Below are 19,549 nucleotides of genomic sequence, written 5' to 3'. Positions count from 1 at the left end.
GAAGGGGCCAGAGTGGAGAAGACCAGCTGGAGGCGATTACAGAAGCTGAGGAGATGCTGACATGCCTTGGATCAGGGCAGAGGTAAGGAGGTGAGAGGAAGGAGTAAACGGATTCAAGTTTGGGAGGAAGGCTGAGGCTCAGACGAGAGACTGAGGCACGTGAGGAGGAGGAAGGCTGGGGTTCTGGGGCTGCTGGTGTTGTTGACAAAGAACCTTTCTATGGATGACAAAAGAAAGGAGATTTTAAGAAATCAAGCAGCAGACACTCTTGGCGACGTGGAGATAAGACAGCACTGAAGGCAGCAGAGAAAGCACCCCGAGAGAGACTTACTCCATGCTTCCTGGAAACAGATGATGTTGACTCCACACATGGCAGCCACCTCTACGATGGCCTCGATGCGTCTGTGCAGGGCAGTGACCTGGCAATTTAAACAGCGAGGATTAGTTGGTTGAGACCATCTTTAGAACTCAACACCCACGTGGCCGGCTGCAAGAGGACGAGGAGGGTGGGAGGTTCTGGTATGTTGGACTGTCCTTGGGTCCAATTCTGCAGTCAAAGGTGGCGGTGCAGAGGCTCTGGGGTCCCACACACACTCAATGCTGCCTCGCTAAGCCTCGGTTTCCTTGACTGGAGAATGGGGAGAACACTACCCACCTCGGGGGTTGCTAAGAGGAGGACGTGAGGATGTGAGTGCTTACTGCGATAGGGGCCACACTCAGTGGGCCCACCACACACCACAACCATCCCCTGGGTTAACTGCTCCCTCGCCCCCTACCCCCCAGGACCCAGTCCGCTTATGACTTCCTGCATCCACAGCTTCGGGGATGCTTTGTCCTGCCACTTCTGTTCTCCCATATGTATGGTGTCTTCCAATGACTCACCTTTCCCAGCTGTGCCCTCTGCCAGAACGTGCTCCCTTTCCCCGCCCAAAATTCCCTGGATGTGTTATCCACAACACGTGTTGCCCACAGAGGGGTAGCTCTTCCAGCAAGGGGCCGAGAATTGGGGTACCTGCATTCTCCCCGGCCTGTGTGTGTCCCTATGGTGGCGCTGTTCCCACTGTGCTGTCACATTCCTCCACTGACACTCCCATGACCCCACGAGCTCCTTGGGAGCAGTGTCCTCAAGTTCTCTGTGCTCAGCATGACGTCTGGCTCCCAGGAGACATTCAGAAGTGTTTGTTCAAAGACAGACCAGAGGAACCAGGCTGAAAACCCAGAGACCACAAATGCTTCCTGATGGATGCTCGGTCTCCCTTGAGGGACTGCGTGCACGGGGCCCCGCGGATGACTGCTGGGTGCCAAGCGTGCTTCTAGGCTCTGGGGGGTGGTGATGACAGCATCCCTGCCCCCCGATGACCTGACAACCTGGGCTGAGGAGACATATTCACAATCTGACCAACGTCTGGGGATCTTAGGATCCAGGCAGAGGGACACACGGTGGACAGATGGGTCCTGACTGGTGTGTGCCGGTAGGAGCCCGAGAGGCAGTTCCACGGAGAGCGCGTGAGTCACAGGGGCACCCTCCCAACTGGTAAACGGAACTTCAGCTCGATCACAGGAGAGGAAGTGGAAAGGAAGGTGGACAGAATAGTGAGGAGTGAGAGGAAGGCAGAGAAAGGGTAGGAGCCAGAAGAGAAAGAAAAGCAAGAGACATGGCTGGAAGGAAGTGGGGGCCAGGGCAGAGCCGCTGGGCAACCATCCGGGGACAAGATCGAGTTCAAAACACAGAGCGGCCCCGCTGCCCGTTTATGTATTCACAGTCAAAAGAGGCCAAACCTGTTTCACCACAGGGGTGTCCGCGGGGAGGGGGGTTCTGTTCTGAACAAGCCCCATGCGCACGATCCGGGGCCTCCTCTGCTGCTCCGTCACAGCCTGAAAGGCATAGCCCTGCAGCTCAAAGTCCCCTTTGGAGGCGGCTTCAAAAGCCCTGCTGGGCAGGTCGAGCTTCCTAAACAGGCAGGAAAGAGGGGACATGATCTGCCTGAGGTCTGCTGCATTTAATGACCCTCCAGAGTCACTCCTCAGACAGAGAAGAGGTGGGAGCGTCCCGGCAAGAAGGCCCAGCAGCCGGCCAGGGCCAGGGCCTCGGCCACATGTGGGAAGCTGAGGCGGGGCTGGAGCATTGGGCCCGGTGGGTGGAGAACGGGCTTCCCTGGGGAGACTGGAGCTGGGAACGGCATGGTCAGGCTGGGCGGAGGAGGGCAGTGGGGAGGGGGCAGCAGGGAAACTAGTCACAAGGTTGATGCTGGAGCTGCTGAAATCAGGGGTGGTGGTGGTGGAGGTGGTGGTGGCGGGAATTGAAGTCTCAGCAGGCAGCACAGGAGAGAGGGAACAGATTCCCAAAAATGTCTGTGGACTAGAGTGAGAGGACCGTGCTGAGCCTGGGGGCTGCAGCAGGTCATGATGAGACAAAGGAGCTGTCGAGAAGGAGGCTGGGAGCCGGTTAGGAAGAGAGGCCAGGACGACAGCAGGACGGAGGGTCCCGTGGCCATTTGCCACTAAGGATTACAAGTCTTTGGTGACACCCCCACCCCATCCTGTCCTGCTTCCCGCCAGGGGAGAGGGCAGCTCCGTGCCCGATGCTGGGTGAGCGTGGCGGGGCCCAGATGTCCAGACCAAAGGCTGAAGGGCTCATCCCTGTTTGCGATTTATTAACAGAAGCAAGTTGATTATTTATAAAACCTCCCACCAAAGTGACCATGGGCCACATGGCCCGTTTTGTGCCTGGCCCAGGGGTGAAACCCGCAGGGGCATGGGACAGGGCCCCCAGCCAGGAAGGCCTTACCACCTAGGGGCACGGTGGTTATGAAATACCCAGAGAATGCATCAAAAAATAACCTGACAACCATTATCTAATAATATTTCTCTCCTACTTTAAACCACTTTCTTAAAGACATTCCTTTCAAAATCACAGCCCTGTCAGCCTGAGCCCCCTGCCACCGCCCCCTGCCAGGCAGTTTCCCTGTGATGGCCCTGACAGCTCGGAGTTGGGTTCCACCCCTGACAATCAGCCTGCTTTTCAACTAGTCAGGGTTCCGTGTGCTTCAGCAGGTTAGAAATAGCAGCAGTGCCCACACTGCGCCTCCTGTTGCCATGACTGCCTCAGAGACAGTCCCCCACCTGCAGGCAGACGCCCCCACTCCCCCGGACAAGTCACCATGGTGGCCAGGACAAGAAGGAAGGCCTGGGGGCCGGCTGCCCTTGGGAGTGGTCCTGGTAGGCCGTCCTCAGCCTGCACTGTCAACCAGGAAGGCATCAGGTGGAAAAGCTCGCCTCAGGTTTGCAAGCCCAGCTGTAACCATCACCTGGAAGGGGTCCTTCATCCTCTGGCTAACTCTCCCCACCCACTGACTGCAGCTGTCAGCTCTCCCCACGTTTCTACCTTCAACACTCAGCCCCGTCATTCCACGATGCTCGACCTCCCTGCCTCCATTCCCATCCCTGCCCACAGCTCCCTGCAGACACCCGTCCCCTAGGCCATGCAGGCCAGGCCTCCACTACCTTCTGGGCTCTACCTCTCCCCAGCACCCCTCACTGTCTGGCCACTACCTGAAGGTTTCCCCACCCTCCAGTTACCCTGGCATTCCTTCACCCAATCCTGCCTGCTTCATCCTGGAGAACCCAACTGGCCCTCGAGCCCCATTCTCTAACCATGTGCTGTGTCCACCAAAGGCTTGGCTCAAGGATGTGGCGTGGCACCGACCAGCCGTGGTGGAGACCAGCAAATGGGCCACAACCTCACAAAGGGGGCTCCGTGCTGCCCCCAACCCTCCCTTGGTCCCCATAGTTGGCTCTTGCCCCTCTGCCCCTCATCCTGATACTAAGGCCCCCACCCTGGGGGCCTCACCTACAACTTCAAGGAGGAAAGCCCATCACTTCCTGTCCTGGCTCCACACATCCCCTGGCCTTTCCCCGGGGCACCCCCTTTTCCAGCGAGGTCAAGGCAGACCTTGCCCAAGGGAGCCCAGCCCCAGCTTCCTTGGCAAGCTCTCGCTTCTGGAACTTCTCTTTCCCCTCTAATGGCTCTTTACCATCAGCATTTTAAATAATTAAACCAGAGCTTTGTTACAAAAGAAACACATGCTCATGGGGGGAAAAAAATCAAACAGTAGAAAATGTAAAATGAGTTCCCCTCCATCTCAGAACCTAGAGACAACCCCCTTAACAATGTCTTATGTATCTTTCCAATATTTTTGATATGCGTGTATGTTACACATACAAAGGTGTCCTTCTGTATGTTCTACTCTGCCTTTATTTTTGTTTTTGGCCGCGCCAAGCAGCATGTGGGATCTTAGGTCCCTGACCAGGGATTGAATCTGTGCCCCACTGCATTGAAAGCACAGAGTCTTAACCACTGGATCACCAGGGAAGTCCCTTCATGCCTTTTTCACTTAACGATATACCCACTTTGGACATCTCTCCCTGTCTCCTGCAGACCTGCCACATTCACCATGACAGCTGTTTGAGTCTCTCCCATTAAAAAACCAGAAAAAAAGAAAAAAGGGAAAGCGTGCTCTACACAGGCCTCTCTTGTTCTGGAACCACCAGCCTACTGGTTGCTAAAGCCAGTGGACTCCCTGCTGTCCCCATCCTTACAGACCTCCTTGAGCCACCTGACACTCTGTCCCTGTCCCAATCAGCATCCTTGATACTGGCCCTAGGGTCCCCCCCGCATCCTTACCTCTAGAGTCTACCACAAAATCTCCACCTCCTCTGCCCCTTTAACACTGGGACCCCCAGATTCCTACTCTGCACCCACTCCTCCACCTGGAACGACCATCTCTAGGACAATCCCAAACCCAGCCTCCCTCCACCCTGATGCCCACCTCTGCAGAATCTCTGTAGTGGGCTGACCTGTGGCCCCTCCAAAAGATATGTCCAACGTCCTAATGCTCAGAACCTGTGAATGGGACCTTATTTGGAAAAAGAGTCTTTGTGGATGTAATTAAGGATCTCAAGATAAGATCATCCTGTATTACCCGGGTGAGCCCTAAATCCAGTGACGGGCTAAGAAACGCCCAGAGAAGAGACACAGGGAGAAAAGACCAAGTGAAGACAGAAGCAGAGACTGGAGTGATGCTGCCACAAGCCAAGGAACGCCAGAAGCCACAGAAACTAGAAAAGGCATGGAAGGATTCTCCCCTAGAATCTTTGGAAGACTATTCCTGCCAACACCTTGATTTTGTACTTCTGGTCTTCAGAACCATGATGTAGGACAACCATCAAAAGACAGAAAGTCCCTCGAGAGTAGGAACCGTGGCTAACCCATCCTTGTACCTCTAGTGCCCAGGACAAAAATAAACAATAAATGTTTGTTGAATGAATAAATGTTTCTTGGTTCTGGCTGTCTTAAAACTGAGAGTTGATGTTCTCTGGGGATTTCATCTGTCTGGCACAGGCAAAGGCCCATTTAGCTCATTCACTTAGCAAACATTTACTAAGCATCATCTTTGTGTTGGGCGCAGCAATTATTGGGGTGGGAAGCTGGTCTTGTGTGGAGCAAAGGGGGAGTCCAGGGGAGGGGCTGAGGATTCAGGTCCACCAGGCATTCATAGAGGCAGCCATGCCCGAGACAGGCCATGAGAAGTGAACAGAAGAATTTTTAAATGACTAATTTTCTTTTCTTTTCTTTTTTTTTTTCTTTTCTTTTTAATAAATTTATTTATTTATTTGTGGCTGCGTTGGGTCTGTTGCTGCGCACGGGCCTTCTCTAGTTGCTGTGAGTGGGGGCTGCTCTTCGTTGCATTGCACGCGCTTCTCATTGTGGTGGCTTCTCTTGTTGCGGAGCACTGGATCTAGGCATGTGGGCTCAGTAGTTGTGGCTCGTGGGCTCTAGAGCGCAGGCTCAGTAGTTGTGGCACACGGGCTTAGTTGCTCTGAGGCATGTGGGATCTTCCCGGACCAGGGCTCAAACCTGTGTCCCCTGCATTGGCAGGCAGATTCTTAACCACTGCGCCACCAGGGAAGTCCCTAAATGACTAATTTTCTACCTTCACTTTGCAGTCTGTTCATAGCCAAATCCCACTCAATCACAAGTACAAAGGTTTATACCCTGGAGGTGAAGCTTGGAAGGGGCTCAGTTCTGGGTGGAACAGAACCAAGAAAAGGGAAAAGGATAAAGAATGGAAAAGGGGAACCACTTACTCAGTTATTGTGAGCCAAGCCCCAGGAGGAGGCCTGGTGGTCACTGATTAATGGAATTTGGCTCCCATTTTACCTCCCAGTCCAATCCTTCCCCACCCTGGAGCGATCCAAATGTGCACACAAAGTCCCTTTTACAAGGCAGTCCTTACTCTGAGCTCTAGAATGGGTCCCAGCAAGTCCCCTACGTGGGAAACTTATTTCTATTTTCCTAAGACTCTCCCTGACACCCACGAGCTCTGTCTTTTCCCAGGGGAACATGCCCACCTCACCCTTAAACACCCTGAGACACCCCCTGCTTCAGGACACCTTCTTTAGGAGCCTCAATTCTAAGAGGCTTCCCCCCTGACAAGCCTTTACACATGTGGTGGGAAGCAGTAATCCAGCATGAGCACACTGGAGGGGACTTGAAGTCCCGGGCACCCCTCTTTGGGTACTAAGAGCCATTTTGGACAACGTTCTGTACCATGCCCACCCGGAAAGGCAGCTGTTCTACCTTTACCATCCACTAGCTATGAAAACACCTGAGACTCTGAGGTCTGGCCTCCCTGCAGGAACTCCACGTCAGCTGGTGGCTGGGAATCTCTGATCCAATCAACACTCTCCAGTTTCAGGTGAGCTGATCAGGTTCCTGCCTCAAGGTCACTGCCACAAGGGCAGGGAGTGCGCAGTCTGGCTGGATTGGGGGAGCCCACAAATGGGCAAGAAAGTGGAAGGACGTTTAGTCAGGAGTTGCATGGGGTCAGAGTTTGCATTACATTCTAAGGGCTGTGGGAATCCCTGATAGAGTTTTAAGCAGGATATGATTTACATCTTCTGGTTGCTTTGAGAAAAGTGGACTGAAGAGAAACAAGAGTGGAAGGGGAAGTGTCTTCCAGCTCTGTATGCCCAGCGTCCAGCAGTGCACTGCCCTCAGAAAGTCCTAGTGATGCACACAGCTGGCTGGGAGTGGAAAAAATTTGCTCTGAGCATGGGAACTAACTCCTGTGGCTTGCCAGTGGGAAAAGTTCCTTCGCCAACCAGATTCAGAGGCCTCTCCCTCCAAGGGTCCGCCAGAGGCTGGGTCACTGCAGGAAGGAGGAGGTGGGGGCTCTGACAGGAGGTAATGATCTAGACAGACACCTAGAGGGCAGGCCTGGCTCTGGGGAAGAAGCTGGTCACTGGAAGCTGGGAAAGAGAGCTGGGTGGTCACAGAGAAAGCACAAAGAGTAAAAACCGTTCTTTCCCTCTAGGCTTGTAAAGTTCACTCTCGGTTGTGCAACTCTGAGCTCCCAGAGCTGTCACATCTAGACCTCCTAGGGTCTCAGCTCGCCAATTCAGTACTTCACCCGCGCCCTTGTAGAGCCCTTCCGATACTGAAGCACTCTGCCTGGTTCCCCAGACCCACACCCGCTGGCCCCAAGGTCCCCCACCTTCCCACTCTAGGCCCCACACCTGGTCTCTTTGCCATAGAGAATGCGTTTGACCTCCTGCAGGTCTGCGGGTGGTAGATGCTTCTCCAAGCACCGCTCCAGCGACTCAAATCCAGCCCCGGCCATGGCTGAAGTCCGAACGTTTCTTCAGACGCAAACTGCCTGACGGCCTTTGCCCCCAGGAAGAGGAGCAGGCGGACAAGGCTGCGGCAGACAGCCAGGACCGCGCACGCGCCATCCCCTCTACTCCAGCGCCCTCGGCACCCGAGAGCTCACGTGGGGACACGCCCCCTCCTCACACATCAGCAGCGCGCCTCCAATCAGCGCCCCAGGACGTCGCGGGTGGCACCGCCCCTTGCCCTTCCCGCCTCCTTCGGCACGCGCCGGCCACGCCCCGTCCACAAGGGACGCAGGAGTCTCGCGCGTCAGCGCTGTGGCTCCCGCTGGCCTGACTGCCTGACTGACCGTCCGCCAGCCGCCCTCAGAGGCCCTCGCTCAGGTGCCCGGGCCGCGTGCTTGTCTCTCGCTCTCCTCACCTCAGGTTCCCGCCCCGAGGGTCGGGACGGAGGACGCAGAGAGGCGGCGAGAGTGGCCAGGATGCGTCCTGCAGGACTGCGGCGGGCCTGAGGTGAACGGACCGTTGCGGGGCCTTCCCGTCAAGCCCTCAGGCTCCAGCGCAGCGCCCGGGACGCAGACAGAGGTACAGGACGAGCTGAGCCCCGGGCCGGAGGCCTCACTACTGCCTTCCGGGGCCAGGTTTCTAGAGTTGAGGGGCCGGGCCGCGTGCCCCCACCCAGGGACCCTCACGCCGTCATGGGGCTGATACCACCAAGCGCGGGGCGGTCCGCGCGGGGCGGGCGGGCGAGTGGCTAGGTGTCCTCATGGCCCCCTGGGGGGGGTTGGGGCCGCCGCCCAGAGGCCACGGTGGGCCCCCCCAGAACCCGAGGAGCCCCCAGGCCTGGCCCACCCGGCCCGACGGGGCAGGCGCTGGCAGGGACAACCTGGTCAGCCACCTGCAGGCCTTGATACCCCAGGCGCGGGGCTTCTGTTGCTTCTCTGTGGACCGGAATCCCGCTGCCGAGCGGGGTTGTTTAAACATCAGATAAGATGAACACACAGGGAGCTCAGAGTAGGTGCTGTGGGGCCCAAGGCTTTAGAGACGTTACAGAAGCCTCTCACGCACAGGTTTGGGTCATTGATTTAATGCATGTTCACGGGCAGTTTCCAGTATCTGATGGAGCCGCATTTCAAGAATGCAGACTTTGAAGGCTTGCTGTGTCTGAGGCTCCGAGATAAGGGCATTGCACAGAGCAGCAAGACCTAGTACCTTTCCTCTGTGATTTAAGGTAGGGACAAACTTTGTAATTACTGCAGATTTAAATAATTCGGTGTGGAAACGGTATACTAGGTGCCGTGGAGCTCAGAGGAAGGGGTGATTTCTGGCTTAGAAGGGGAAATCGTTTAAGGCCTCAAAGGAGAGGATTCATTGCCGACTCAAAATGCCTCAGAGGGAATTTGAACCCCCCTTCTTCCGCCCTGCTCTTGTCTTCTGTATGGTATTTCCTAGTTTAGTTAATGGCCTTGTTGCCCACTCATTTGCTAAGCCTTTGGGAGTCATCCCCAACTCCTCCATGTTCTTTTTTTCCCCCATGCAATCAACTTCTGCTAAATTTATCTCCTGACTTTTGCTAAAATCCTTCCTTCTCCCACCTCATGCCTGCAGTATGTCATCTTTTGCTTGAATTGCTGCCAGTCTTCTAACTTTACTCCTTACCTCTGATGTCTATCCTTAGTTGTCCCTCTAAAACTAACATCTTTTTTTTTTTTTTTTTTTTTTTTTGCGGTACGCGGGCCTCTCACTGTTGTGGCCTCTCCCATTGCGGAGCACAGGCTCTGGACGTGCAGGCTCAGCGGCCATGGCTCACGGGCCCAGCCACTCCGCGGCATGTGGTATCTTCCCGGACCGGGGCTCGAACCCATGTCCCCTGCATTGGCAGGCGGATTCTTAACCATTGCGCCACCAGGGAAGGCCGAGGTGTTACTTTTAAATTCACAATGTATGTTAATTTTAATCCTTAGGGAAGGTACTTAAGGTGCTGTGGACTCCGCTCATCAACATTTGGAAGATTTGAACGATTTTATGATCGTTGTTTGTGAGCAGTCCTTGCAAGGGCCATGACATGGAGACCCCATCTTCCTCTTTTCTCCTATGAACCAGAGGGACTGCCTATGACCTCATTTAGCCTTACAGCACACAAAAGCTTTTGCCTCTTTTTGTCCCATTTGATCCTCGCAGTAATACTGTGAACTATGGGGCAGGAGTTCTTGGTATTTGTCAGATTTCCAAGTTAAACATGATACTTACTGGAAATGAAAATACAGGCGCCAATATTTCACTTATAGTCAAGGGCGAAAAGATCTTAAGTGACCCGATTTCTAGGAAACTTTCTAAAGGTCCAGTGTCTGGGTTAACTTGTCCCTATATGGTGTTCCTTAGCTCAGAAGTCATAGTTCTTCTTTCTTTGCTAGAGTGTATTTTATTGTTAATATTATTATCCTTGTGTAGACTTTAAGTGGCTCACATGAAAGAGTTTCGGAATAACACACTCAAGCTGCCTGAAAATGGATTTTGTAGCAGGACAGGGCCAGCCCAGCCAAAATGGTGACATGGAATTTCACTGTCTCCTTTTGAGCAGTCTGAACTTTTGTCCCTTGTTTTTGCTTTGAGTCCCTTGCTTCTCCCCTCATCACTAATCCTGCCCATCCCTGCAAGGCCTTCTTTACTCCCAGTGAACTTTCATAGCCCATCTCTTTTTGGTTTTTTTTGGCTGTGTGGCAATGTGGGATCTTAGTTCCCCGACCAGAGATTGAACTCGCGTGCCCCTGCATTGGAAGCGCGGAGTCTTAACCACTGGACTGCCAGGGAAGTCCCTCATAATCCATCTTAATGTTAGCTGAGCAACAATAAAATGCAGTGATCACCTCCATTTTAGTGGGGGAGATCCTACAGAAGGAACCTCTGATGATGAAAGTGTCAGACATGAGAAAAAGCCCTGAGAGAAATATTTAAGTCAGGAGACCCCACCCCTCAGAAAACATTCAATGGCCTCATTTTTTCTGGAATATGACCTATCTGATACATCGTATACATTCCTATTGCTACTTATACATCTGTGTACAGGCTCTCACCATTTAAATTACTTCAACCAACATGATCAGTCTTCCTGCCTCCCAACTTCAAATTCCTCCTCAGCCTTGGTTCCCAGGGTGATCTGTTCTTCAGTGGCACTTCATTAGTTTAGGCCGAAGTCCTAGAGGGCATGGCATCAGGCCCTCTGATTTGGCCTCATCTCATGCTATAACTCTTCCCTGCCCATACTTTGGGCTCCAGCACTGTCAGACTGTTTCTAGTTGCACAAACCCTCCATACCTTTTCATGCCTGTGTCTTTGCTTGGCTTCTTCACCTAGTAAATTCTCACCCAAACCTTAAGATTCATCAGGTGTCTCCTCTTCAATAAATCCTTTCCTGGCTCCTCAGGCTTGCTTGAGTTCCCACCTCTGTGTTTCCATAATATCGAATCTGTTAAGTTTCTTGAGGATAGAAGTATGACATGTCTTTGGACAAATGATTGTTGAAGCAAATTGAACACCACATCAATATTATAAATGTTTATATAGTCATTTACCGGGTCCTTTTGTAGCTGTATATTTAGCCTGCTTTTTTTTTTAATTAATTATTTTGGCTGTGCCAGGTCTTGATGTGGCATGTGGGACCTTTTAGTTGCGGCATGCGAACTCTTTAGTTGCGGCATGCATGCAGGATCTAGTTCCCCGACCTGGGATCGAACCCACGCCCCCTGCATTGGGAGCATGGAGTCTTACCCACTGGACCACCATGGAAGTCCCTTAGCCTGCTTTTTAAAAAGACCACCCTTAGCTGTGGCACATTCATAATCCTTTCCTTTCAGTAAGACTCTCAGCTGTCTTTAAACCCTGGTCATCTAGGACACAAGTAGTCCAAGTCCTTGAGTGGTTCCAATACCAGTATTGCTGTTGGGGGAAAGAAGTCCATCCTTAGGGGCTACTTCATATAGCATAGCTCTGTTTACTCGGAAGTTGCCAGTTCAGTATGTCATGATTCATCCCTCTCTGATTATCTCCTAGCCCATAGTCACTTGGATTAGGAGTTTGGCAGGATCTTTAGCCATCACATTCTTGAGTTGTAGATAACATACATCAGACCTCATTTTCAGAAATGTCCTAGCTATAGCTAACAGAGAGCTGCCTACATGTATTTTGAGAAACAATATAGTATAACAAAGAACATTGAATTGGGTATATATAAATAAGTTCTAATCCTGGTTTTGGTATTAGGTAACTGCAGCTTTAGATAAATTACTTGATATCTCTTCCTAATCTATAAAGTTAAAGGTATTGGACTAATTCTCATAAATTTTATGATTTTATGATTGCTAGAGTTTGCATCTCTTAAGTGTTGTAACAACTTTTTATCTTTTCACTGAGACCTCTTTTTATCTGTATGGCAAGGGCAAGTAGAGCACATGTGGCTAACAGCTAATGGAGAACTCCTTGGATATTAGTGCCTTAAGGCCAGGACTGGGCCACCCTTGTGTTATCGAGTGCCATGGGAATTGCACTGGACTAGAAATCCAAGGACTTGGGGTTCACTCCTGGTTCTATGCCAGGACAAGTCATGACCTTTCTGGGTCTGTTTCTCCATCTATAAATGAGGATAATACCCACTCTACTTTCTTTGAACTAATCCAATAAGCTAAGTGGAAATATCTTTGAAAATCTTTATTGCTACAAGGTATTTTTAATCAGGGAAAAGGTATTTAGATATAATATTCCCATGGAAAATCATAAATATACCATCCTTAATGTACTGGATGCTTATCTTTGAGGTATTTTTTCCAGTGGTGGTAATGCCTTTGCATTGAATCATTTATACTCTTTCCGCCAGTTCTTCTGGTAATAAATAGCATACATTTGAAAGACGAGTAATTTTAAAGAAGGCTGCATTCTGAGGGAAGCCATGAAATAAATCAAAGCTGACTAGCCTAAGCTGAAATCTAGTCCATGACCCATCACTAGTTTGTCTAATCATTTGGGCTAGCAAACTAAGTAAGCACAGGCTGGTGTATCATTAGGAATGCAAAATCCCAGGTTGAGTTTTTGGGACCCAGATTTCATGAAGTTTCAATGTGGTAAATGAATCTTCTTAAATGAACCTTCCTCTCTACTTCCTGCTCTCCCTAAAACAATTGTATACCTATGCAGTGGGATTAGTAGCAATACGTGTGGCATTTAGGGGTATTTGGCGGATTATAAGCTCAGTGTGAGTCAGTAGTGTGTTGTAGCTGCAAAAAAGATGATATAGTCTTAGGTTGCATTATGAGAGGTATAGTGTCCAGAACACATCTGTAATCTGTCTTGCTCTGGGCTAGATACGAGGCATGTAGATCATCTTGAATACATCCAGAAAAGAAAGAGATGATGTTGGTGAGAACATCTAACAGCAACAAATTGTTGAAGGCACTAGCAAAACAAAGCAGACAAACTCAGGAAGGATATTGTCACTTTATTCAGATATCTGAAGGGGGCCATGTATAAGAGGTTTATATTTGTTCCATATGGCCCTAAGGAGAGGAGCTGGAGTCAATGGATAGAAACTCAGGGAGGCATATTTCAGCCCCAGTTATTTCCAGCAGGTGATTCAAAGGTGAAATTGGCTGCCTCTGCAGACAGTGAGTTCTCAGTCGTTCTGAGTATTCAAGTATGGTCCTGATGACCACTTGGTGGGAGTGTTGTAGAAGAAAGTCAGTCATCAGATGGGTAGTTGAACCAGATAGTCCATGATTTGTATGTATTGCTTTAACATGAACCAAAAAAAACTTAGGGATATTAAATCCAAAGAGCCACAAACAGACCATAGACCAATACAAGATAGTTTGGTATCTGAAGAAGTGAAAGTCAAGAAGAGTGCTCTTACTGAAGAACCAGGTGATGGGAAGATTGTAGTAGTAGTAGTAGTAGTAGTAGTAGTACTAGTAGTATTTGTTGTAGTGTATTTGTTTGGTTTGGTTGGTTTTAATGGAAAAGGACCAATTTTTTAAAAATTCATTTATTTTTGGCTGCATTGGGTCTTCGCTGCCGTGTGTGGGCTTTCTCTAGTTGTGGTGAGCAGGGGCTACTCTTCATTGTGGTGTGCAGGCTTCTCATTGTGGTGGCTTCTCTTGTTGCGGAGCACGGGCTCTAGGTGCGCGGGCTTTAGTAGTTGTGGCTTGCAGGCTCTAGAGTGCAGGCTCAGTAGTTGTGGCGCATGGGCTTAGTTGCTCTGTGGCATGTGGGATCTTCCCGGACCAGGGCTTGAACCCATGTCCCCTGCATTGGCAGGCAGATTCTTAACCACTGTGCCACCAGGGAAGTCCAAGGACCACTTTTATTGCTAGTAGTATGGACCTAGATTCTGGGACCTAATAGTGACAGGAGTTTTGGTCCCAGAATCAGAGGATGAAACAACTATCTTGTGGTAGGAAAGAGTAATTTCAACTTGGAAGTGGTTGTATCTGGGGATCAGTTAGGGGAGAAACACTGTAGTGGAATTAAGAGACTAGGCAGGTACAGCCCAGGGGTGAAACAAGTGTTTAGAAAGAATTAGATATTTGTTAAGCCAGACCAAACAGATTTGTGGTACTCTACCATCTATAGGTAACTGGTGTCTCAAAATCCTTAGCACTGAAGCCAAGCAGAATTTGTGCTCTGAGAGACTGTACTGTGTGTTAATTATCCATTGTGGAGGGTGTGCAGTATCATAGTAAGGTGCCAGGTTCTCTGCCCCACCAACAACCTTACCACTAGCAAGTCCTGTCCTTAGTCCCAGAATCTGAGTTCCACTTCAGGTTTCAACTTTGCTGCTAGCCCTGCCTGAATAATTAATGCCCCAAATCAAATAACTAGTCTGCCATGTTTGCGGCATTAAACCTGTTTGCACTATAGTTTAGTAACTGAATCTGGGTTTTGTTTCCTTAAATCCAGGTCTCTCTCTGGCATCCCAGTGCACTGCCCCTTTTAAACTTAGCACTGCCAAAGACTTGCATCTGGACTTTGAGTCTCATTCTGCTCACTGGGCCCTGCTAGCTGTTGCCAGATTCCAACACAGACTACTTCCTGCCACTGCCAAATCCCAGGACCCCAGAGACTCACCTTTGGGTCTCTGTGGGTGCTGCAGGTATAGGCTTCCATTCTCAAAGAATGAGGTACCCCCTTCATCATCAGGAGCCTTTCCTACAGTCCCAAATTTCTCCCTGATCAAGGGAGTTGGTCTGACCATGCCATCTACATGTGGGAGCCAAACTGATCCTGGCCTGTGCTCAGATCAGTCCACAGGAGGCTGTCTTCTATAATCAACCTCTGCACTCAATAGCCAGCAAGAGCTTTCTGAACGTGGTACCATGCATCCTCCTGGACCTCTAGGCGGTGCTTCCATGCTCCCCAGCCCCATCTCTGCTTTACTTAACTTGGTACTTTTCCTGTCTAGACTCTGAAGAGTTAGTTTTAGCAGTCCATGGCAAGCTGCACAGCTTGTTTCACAAGGCTCGTATAGCCATTTAACATTTATTCTCTTCATTGGTTAGTTTTATAAACGTGTATTGAGTGAGCCAGACACTGTACCAGGCACTGGGGTCAAACATGAATAAGTCATATGGTGCTCGTTCTCATAATCATAATAATGGCTCCTATTTCTTGAGCACCTGCTGTGTGCAAGACACTGCTAGGCCTCTAAGTGACAGAATTCATAGGGGATGGGAGGTGTGTTGTGAGGGGGTAGGAGGAAAAGCTGGGTAGTTTGTATTACAGACATAAGACTCCAGGGACAGCACATGGTTAGTGCTTAATAAACAGTAGCTGTGTTTACAGTGTTAGGTGATAACATTACCAAAAGTGCCACACAGATCCAGAGGTGGGAGAACAAGCATCTGAGCCAGAAGGATGTGTGGAGGACACAGGAAGGTCAATCCAAGAAGGAGGAAAAGCAAGATTGCAAGCAGAAAAAGGTGACCGTTGCAGAGTAGCCAGTCTGTCTGGGGCACCAGAGTAGATAAATGGTCGCACTGTACCAGTGTACAGGAAGATAGCTCGAGTTCTAGAGACATGTGCTAAAGAAAGATTCTAGCCATGAAACCTTTTACTGTATTCACAGGAGAAAATGATTGCATGAAGTTGTAAAAACCGGAAGGGTAAGACAAGCCTGAAAATTATCTAATTAAAAGAAGGAAGATTGCAGACTGCTTAGTCACCTGAAGAGAGAGAGTAGACCTTACAAAATGAGAGGAGATGATTACATCACTTAAGTGAACATTGATCAACGTGTTTGGCAGGACAAGTGGAAATGTTTTTCTCTTAAATAATTCAAGCCTGCAGGCTTCCAACCCAGCTTAAGATAGTATAATCATCTGTTATATATAAATGTGGATGGTGTTCCAGTGGTGAAGGAGTAGAATTTAAAGGAGGAATAAGTAAAACTTTCTGTATTCAACAGAGGGTGCTTGAATAAAGCCCTGATGGCAAATACACGAGAACCTTCAGTTGAACACATTATCTGAGGAGAAGAAATTACTATTTGCTTGTTGACGTGGATTGTAACATACGTAAACCACATGATATAATCAGGGGAGTCAGGCCTGATGATTTAAAGACATTTCTATTTCTAATGTTCTGTGTTTCTATAAGGTAGACTTAATTCAATATCTATGACAAGTTTTCATGGCTGGTTGTTCATATTTTCCTAAATTAGTAGATACAGAAAGTGGTTGGGAAAAAAATTAAAGGAGTATTAAAATCATGGCCATATGAGATAAGATTATATAGTAATGATACTGTTTAATAATGCTCCCATACATTGAGTTATTTTATCAAAAGCAACGTGATACAGTGGTAAAATCATAAGTTTTAAATTTTCCAACTCTGCTATGTATTTTATAACCCTGAGCAAGTTGCTTAACTTTTCTGGACCTTCTTTTATTCTTCTTTAACATAAGATGATAATACTTGCTTCTGTGGCTTCTTCAAGGATTAAATGAAAAGTGGGTCTGTGAAATAATTAGCAGTATGATGCCCCACTCTTGGTAGGGGCATCCCTTCCCTGCAGTGATGTAGCTAGTTCTCAGAATATTTGGAAAGCCTCTCTGGAAGTTGCCTACAGTCTGTGGCACAGCTTCTGGAACAGCTTTACTGCTGCTAAGTGTTTGTTTTTGTTTTTGTTTTTTTGAGGGTAGATTTTATTTTTGAAAAAACAAGAGCTAAATTATTGAGTGATGAGGTTGGAGGTGTTAACAGAGTGTGATGGTAAAGTTTGGATTGTAGATTGACCCTGAAAGCAGCTCCAACAGAGAAGTTCCAGAGAAGTGTTGAGCAAAAACAGCATTTTTGGAATCAGTTTTGGACAGATAAGTTCTTGTGTGTTTAAACTTCAGCTTTGTTATGTTATAATCACACTTCATTTCTGTGGAAAGGATGAGGCAAGACAGAATTGTTAATAGAGACTAGCAGAATGTGAGGAGAAAATAAAACCACAGGAAATACGTAGAGTTCAACCTAATGGCACAGAGTTCATTAAAATGTTTTAAAATTCTTTCGTTATGTACAACTCAAGCCTGGGTGCTAACAATGTAAAAAATCTAATTTCTAAATCTGACTATATTAAGGCCTATTACATTCTCCCAGAGCTGAATGGTCCTACTTTGTCTTCAACTCAGTATACCTTCAAATGAATTTATCTTTCTCTTACTAATGTCCTTCTCTCAGTTTCCCAGACTTAAAAATGTGTCTGATTCTCTTTTTCTTACATTAAACCTTTTCTGCTTTAGAATGGTTTGCATTCTGCCTCTTTTCCAGTCTTACTGCATCCACCATCATCACCTCACTTGCTGGATCTTGCCTGAATCACTGTATTAGCTAGGAAGCTAATTTCTCCAATTTCAGTGTTTTTGTCTCCTGTAGAGCCTTTTACTTTTAACCTAATACTTTTAGATTAATTTTCCTAAAATAACTCTCCCATCTTGTGTATATATTTGTTACATTACCTAACACATTGACGTATAAGTAATTGTTAATGAGGTAATCATTTGTGCCCCTGTCTCTGTTTGGACTTGAGATCTTTGAAAGCAGGAGTTATTTTCTTTATCTTTGCCTGTAGCGCTTAGGGGCTTACACGCAGCTGTGTGGCCCCAAGCAAATTATTTATGGCTCTGTGTCTCATTTTCCTCATCTGCAAAATGGGGATAATAGTGTCTGTCAAAGGATTGCTGCATTAAAAGAGTGTGTTTGCGTGTATATCAAAAGTAGCTTTTGTATTATTATAGTTTTTGTATATGACAGTTTTTTTTATTGTTAGGGCACTCAAAAAAGTTACTGCTTTCTTACTCTGGGCAAACTCCTTTTTCCTTGACCTTTGAGGGCCTCTTTTTTTTTTTTTAATTTTATTTATTTTTGGCCGCGTTGGGTTTTTGTTGCTGTGCACGGGCTTTCTCTATTTGCGTTGAGCGGGGACTACTCTTCATTGCGGTGTGCAGGCTTCTTTCTCATTGCGGTGGCTTCTCTTGTTGTAGAGCACAGGCTCCAGGGCGTGGGCTTCCGTAGTTGTGACACACGGGCTCAGTAGTTGTGGGGCACAGGCTTAGTTGCTCTGCGGCACGTGGGATCTTCCCGGACCAGGGTTTGAACACATGTCCCTTGCATTGGCAGGCGGATTCTTAACCACTGTGCCACGAGGGAAGTCCCAAGGGTCTCTGTTTTCTGACCCACCTATTCTCTCCAGGTTAGTCTCATTGGTCCCCAGCATAATTTCCCACTCCCATTAGGCCCATCCTTTCAGATCCTCGGGAAGCCTCTTCTCTGTGAGGTCTTCACCAGAAGTTCCACCTTATACTGACCTGTCTCTCTTCTGAGCTCCTCTGGTATTCAGAGTTTGTATCTCAGTTTAGGTACTTAATAGTTTCTTGTGTTTGTTTTGTCTCTCTAAAAAGAGTATAAGCTCCTAGAGGACAGGGACCACATCATATTTCTTTCATATTCTCTACATGCCATGATTCTGGGTTTATATTCATATAATAAGCTTTCTTGATGCATATTTAATGTACTCTACTAGGCAATGGGATACAGTAATTAATAAGAGGTGCCTTCATTCTAATGGGGAGCTAGAGATATAAATATTCAGGATTTCACCTGGTCACGGCTATGGAAGGTTTTAGAGAAGATGATTAATATGCTCAGATCTATTAATTAGATAAATCACGGATCTGTGCAGAGGGTGAGCAGGGTGAGTAACTGGAAGTAACTGCAGTATAAGCTGAGACATGACAAAGTCCTGATCTAAGTAAGGCACTGGAAGTGGAGAGGGTGAATTCAGGAGATACTGTGGAAATAAAAATCAAAGAGATTTGTGACCACTCAAACACAGAGTATGGCGTGTGGAAGATAGGGATGTTCAAGATGAGTCAGGCTTCTTTCTTGAGCATTGGCTTAGTGGTGAAGCCATTTAGGAAACAGGAACCGTAAGTGAAAAAGCAAATTTGGAGATTAAGGTGCTCATGAAACCTCCAAAGAGAGATTCCTGTGAACAGTTGGGAACTCAGGTCTGGGGCCTAAGGATTGGAATTTGAACTAGAGAGAGCAGGAGTTGGAAATCTAAGCAAATAGTGATTGTTGAATCCATGGGAAGAGATCACCCAGAGACAGGATGCAGAAAGATGAGAGGTAGAAAATGGTGAGACAGAAAGTTCAGAGGACTTGGAGGAGATGCAGAAATGAGCAGGTCACCCGAGGTCAGAGTGCTGGGCAGCAGTTAATGCTGCAGTGGCGTCAGTTCACAAGTGTGTATTGAATTCAGAGTTTGGGAAAGTATTGAAATGGGCTGAGCTGGTCCCTAGTAGGGTTCAGTATATAGTGGCCAAAATGAATTGAATAGGGG

The 19,549-nt window shown here is 48.3% G+C and overlaps 1 protein-coding gene and 1 long non-coding RNA gene across 5 annotated transcripts in view; one reads left to right on the top strand and one right to left on the bottom strand.

Annotated features, from left to right (window-relative positions):
- The window catches only part of UPB1 (beta-ureidopropionase 1), a 32,568-nt gene extending 24,825 nt beyond the window's left edge, over positions 1-7,743 (bottom strand). For 2 of the 4 annotated variants that reach the window (XM_060028440.1, XM_060028442.1), the window contains exons 1-3: positions 7,579-7,742; positions 1,780-1,951; positions 332-419 (exon numbers count right to left, since the gene is read on the bottom strand). In XM_060028440.1, the coding sequence (XP_059884423.1) occupies positions 332-419; positions 1,780-1,951; positions 7,579-7,682 (364 nt within the window). In that variant the 5' untranslated portion in view covers positions 7,683-7,742. Of the gene's footprint in view, positions 1-331; positions 420-1,779; positions 1,952-7,578 lie in introns of all 4 variants that reach the window. The other 2 variants (XM_060028439.1, XM_060028441.1) reach the window with 2 other exon arrangements.
- A 229-nt stretch (positions 7,744-7,972) lies between these two features.
- LOC138414246 (uncharacterized) overlaps positions 7,973-19,549 on the top strand; it is a 59,997-nt gene continuing 48,420 nt past the window's right edge. The window contains exon 1 of the long non-coding RNA XR_011246697.1: positions 7,973-8,256. This is a non-coding gene — a long non-coding RNA (uncharacterized lncRNA). The remainder of the gene's footprint in view (positions 8,257-19,549) is intronic.

The sequence above is a fragment of the Delphinus delphis genome, chromosome 13 (genome assembly GCF_949987515.2).
Source record: "Delphinus delphis chromosome 13, mDelDel1.2, whole genome shotgun sequence".
Classification (NCBI taxonomy): Eukaryota; Metazoa; Chordata; class Mammalia; order Artiodactyla; family Delphinidae; genus Delphinus; species Delphinus delphis.
This window is presented reverse-complemented; position numbering and strand designations above follow the sequence as displayed.